Source organism: Azolla caroliniana, unplaced genomic scaffold, assembly GCF_043228905.1.
Source record: "Azolla caroliniana isolate FFs.n. ecotype wild unplaced genomic scaffold, voAzoCaro1.0.p SCAF_5, whole genome shotgun sequence".
Classification (NCBI taxonomy): Eukaryota; Viridiplantae; Streptophyta; class Polypodiopsida; order Salviniales; family Salviniaceae; genus Azolla; species Azolla caroliniana.
Genome location: NW_028230440.1, coordinates 11,941,184 through 11,945,475, shown reverse-complemented (window position 1 = coordinate 11,945,475; position 4,292 = coordinate 11,941,184). Strand labels below are relative to the sequence as shown.

At 39.3% G+C, this 4,292-nt stretch overlaps 1 protein-coding gene across 1 annotated transcript; it reads left to right on the top strand.

Moving 5' to 3' along the window:
* The first annotated feature begins 1,810 nt into the window (after positions 1 to 1,810).
* Positions 1,811 to 3,922, top strand: LOC147864152 (uncharacterized). The gene is made up of 3 exons (XM_087320159.1): positions 1,811 to 2,017; positions 2,708 to 3,385; positions 3,497 to 3,922. Exons 1-3 carry the CDS (start codon positions 1,838 to 1,840, stop codon positions 3,722 to 3,724), a joined length of 1,086 nt encoding a protein of 361 aa, XP_087176285.1. The 5' UTR covers positions 1,811 to 1,837; the 3' UTR covers positions 3,725 to 3,922.
* Positions 3,923 to 4,292: the final 370 nt, after the last annotated feature.

The following is a 4,292-nucleotide window of genomic DNA, read 5'->3' as shown; positions in this document are numbered from 1 at the left end:
ATGTACATTTATCTACCCCACACACTTTAAAAGGGGATTTTTGGAAAGAAAACACTGAAGCTCAAATAATTTCGTCCAATGTGTTTGGCTAGTTTGAGATTTTTGAGTTACAAGTTAGAGTTAAGCTTTTCTCATTCATGAACATGTAGTCATGCCTCATGGCAACATCAAATTCCCATACCAAGCATCATATCATGCATGTAACTATACATCATTCCACATCGACACATAATATGGACAATCATGTCGTCATGAAGTGATTGGACATATTCCACCCCAAGTTCCAACACATGATATCAATATAACAATATGAATTAAAAGGTCTAGAATTCCAAATATGATTTTGTTCAAGTACTAGCATGTACATATGTATATACATACAAATGTGATTCCATATTACTAAACATGAATGTGGGGGAAAGGAAAAGACATGCATGGAATGAATGTATCTCATAAAAGGCTTGATGACCACACTTTGAATATCAAACTTGTGCAATGAGGCTAGGCATTATGGTTCGTGATAAAACCAGATTTAACCAATTAAGAAAGCTCGAACATTCATCGAACATGAACATGTTGTTTATAACAACTACGTTCAACAACAATCTAGTTTTTTGTTGCAAGGCATACAAATTGTTATTGGCTTATAATTTATTTTCTATGGGAGGTATTTCAGAAAATGTGAGGAAAATTACAATATTTACCTGAATATTTGAGAGCTCACAGAAGAAGGAAGGATTGTGGTCCCGAAAGTAATTACGCTACACAACCAATTTCCAAGGGACCACATTAGAGAAAGGAAAAAATGTGGACCTTTTTGCAGTGAATACTCAAATGTCACAAGCTTGAGGTAAAAGCACCACAAAAAGACAAAGAAGATAAAGATTAGGTTTAATTCACCCATACTAGGAGCACGCGAATGCATTTGCCCGAAAAGAGTGGCTTGTTGTAACAAGGAAAAAAGAGGAAAGGTCTCATGTGGCAGCTAATGCCAACACACTTTTGCTTTCTTCTTCTTCTAACTTTTCATTTGTCAAACGTAAACATATATGTATGTCTGCAAAAGGAGACAATACACAATGAAGTTTCCGCCGTCCACATGAATCACCACCAATTGTACTGTTGTATGAACTATGTAAGAGATTATTTGTTTTTTCCTAAGTGTCCACGTCGAAGAAGATCATCATGTATAGGACGGTGGGGGGAGGGGGGCTTTTGAGTCCATGGTGAGGGTGTGAAACTCGGATTTCTTTCTCAGATTGATGGACGTCGAATGTTGTCGTGCAAACCACTAAGCCAGGAGTGGTAAAAACGAAGTTCTAGCTTTGTGTCTCAATGGTGTTAGAGAGTTGGAGAGATGTTTCTATATCTATATGATATAGAAGATCATGGGTGAGGTGAGATTCGAGCACAAGACAGAAGACACATATGTGTGTGGTAACATACCATCATAGCTTTTTTATTTTCGCTTTGTTTGGTAGATATTAGAGAAAGACCTATGTATGTGTATATACATACCTTGAGCTTTTTATGACAACCGGGCGGGCTACTTTGGAAGGGGGGAAGGAAGGGAAGCCCATACTGATAGGCTATAGCATTTCATGGGAAGATAAAAAAGAGTACAGAAAGAAAGAAACAGAGAGGCAGATCTTCCTTCCCATACTCATAGGCTATATAGCATTTCACCAGAATCTGGTAAGTGGCAAGAAATAACTAGGAAGGGAGAGAGACAGATCCGATAGTTGGAAGAATAGAATAGAGAAGGGAAGGGAAGGGATTTGGGTTGGACTGTTTGTTGGTTGGTTTTGTTTGTGTGGTGACAAGGAGGAGGAGGGAGATGAAGGTAGAATGCGATGTGTGTGGCGCAGCCCCAGCGAGCGTGGTATGCCCTGCTGACCACGCTGCATTATGCGTCGACTGCGATGCATGTGTCCACTCCGCCAATAAACTCGCTACCAAACACCAACGCCTACCTCTCATTGGCCATGAACCCCCCTCCACATGCGACATTTGCCAGGTTCATACACTCATACATATACATACTCTTGAGATTACATTATTAAAAAACACACCCCAATTCCAATGCTAATGCTTTGATTTTATCTCAAAACACATTGTTTGAAATTTGAAACAATTTAAGTCTTAATTATGTCTCTCTTTTTCATTCAATCTCACACCCCCAATATGCTTTGATCTCAACACATTGTTTGAAACATAAAACAGTTACTACGTCTTCAATCACATCATATCGTCTTATCATTCTCTCCACATTGCACATAATTTAGGGACTTCTTTAATTTAACTATATGTTATTCAGCTTCTAAATTGGGCAGAGGCGGAGCCCCCTATGTGTCCATTTCTTTGCTAAATCACACTGCAATCCCCTGTGTTTTTCCCTCTTCATCATCTTTGGGCTTGAATCCCACAGCATCTGCCTGATGAGTGAGTCATAACAAGAAGTCTTCCGGTGTACGACATATTAATATGTTTAAATCTGCATTTCCAGACCTGGTTTAGGTGTTAACAAATCACGATTCATTTTAACATTGAATCTTATCAATGAAAAACTGAAACCCACAATTACCTGTGCTTCACACTGTGCAATTCTTTAATACAGTGAACCGATGTCTCTCTATTTTGACGCACCCATCATCTAATAATAATAATAATAATAATAAAATATCCACCGTTCTTCTTTTTCTTGCAGGACAAGCCTGGATACTTCCTTTGCCTTGATGATAGGGCTGTTCTCTGCAGAGAGTGTGATCTTTCCATCCACTCTGCTAAGAACCTTGCATCAAAACACAAGCGATTCTTTCTCCCCACTATCACAGTAGGACTTATGCCATTAATTAGAATACCTCCACTAACCGACTCCACAATTGTTACACCATTATCCGCTCAAGAGTCGATCATCACATCCACTACACCACCATCTCCTCCTTCAACCCAAAGAAATCAACACGCCGATAACGACATAGCTCCTCCTCGCAAGGAAACATGTGCTGATAGCTCTTTCGACAGCCTTGCTTCCAAAATTCAATCTCAGCCAAATATGTCCTCTTGTGATAATGTCATGTCTCCCCAATGTTATACTACTGCATTATTGCTACCAGCCTCACAACATAACTCCCACGACAATATTACCCTGCCTCAAAGTTACAATCTTCCACCTTTATCACATACTCCATCTTCTAACATGACTGTCTCTACAATGCATATGCAAGCTATCCGACACCAAATTGATGCCACGCCATCCAACTCCATCAAATACCAGACCACCCCCACAGTCAACACTAATTTATCTGATAACCTAACAAGGCTAGACAATTTTCTCAACCTCCCAGAATTGCCTCTTACAACCTACACTGAAGACCTCCCAAAGGTGGGGTTGATTTAGTTGACTAGTAGGACATTCCTTTTGAGCCTTTTTTGTTTGAAACACTATCTGGGAGACCAATTTGACTTCTTGGTTTCATCTATATGGTTCCTGCAGATGGGTGATTTTGGTGTCAGTCGGAATGGGTTCAATTCTGGGCACACATTTGATTCCAGCGTGCCATCTAACCTTGTTCATTCAATAACCTCCACTAAAGTTACAAGTTCCTTAAGGTTAAAAAGACAACTGCACACTTCCTCGTCCTCTGAATTTGATAATATTGCTATGATACCAGAAGCATTTCGTCCACCTCCAAAGAAACCAAAAGCTTTTTTGGAAGCATAAGGGTAAGTTTATTTATTATCCGGCCTCTGCAAATCACCTCTATGTCTTGAGTATATCTGATTCCTAACTAGCCCACCTTTTAAAGACAGCTTCAGATATTTAACTCTTCCATTTAGAATCTGAACATTAATTTCAAAAAATGTATATATTCTCAACAGCTTTGTCAATCTTTATTATCAAAATGTTGTTGGCCCTGTCTCTCTTATGTAGTGGTAGGTTATTATACTATTACTAGCCCTAGGTCTTGGGTTGGAGGAGACCCAATTTTCTCGCCTCTCTATTACTCCATAGTAATTAGAGTATCCTCTTAATTTTCTATACTAGATTAATGCCACTATGGAATGTAGGGGTTGTTGAACTCATGACCCCCTGGTCTCCATTGGGCAACCTTACCAAGCTAAGCTACATCCATCTGGACTCACACATACACACATGATGAAAAGCATAGTCTTGCTATTTACAAAAAGTAGCATGTTTTGCCATCAGCTAGATCTGGAAACATTAACAATAAAATCCAAGTGCAACCAGTGATATGTTTCAAACACCTTGCACAACCAATCATATGGCC

What these genes read in the sequence shown, in the direction of transcription:
- LOC147864152 (XM_087320159.1), top strand. Translation starts at nt 1,838, where the DNA reads ATGAAGGTAGAATGCGATGTGTGTGGCGCAGCCCCAGCGAGCGTGGTA. An exon ending in CCACATGCGACATTTGCCAG is followed by an intron (nt 2,018 to 2,707) that starts GTTCATACACTC and finishes TTTTTCTTGCAG; the next exon opens with GACAAGCCTGGATACTTCCT. An exon ending in ACACTGAAGACCTCCCAAAG is followed by an intron (nt 3,386 to 3,496) that starts GTGGGGTTGATT and finishes TGGTTCCTGCAG; the next exon opens with ATGGGTGATTTTGGTGTCAG.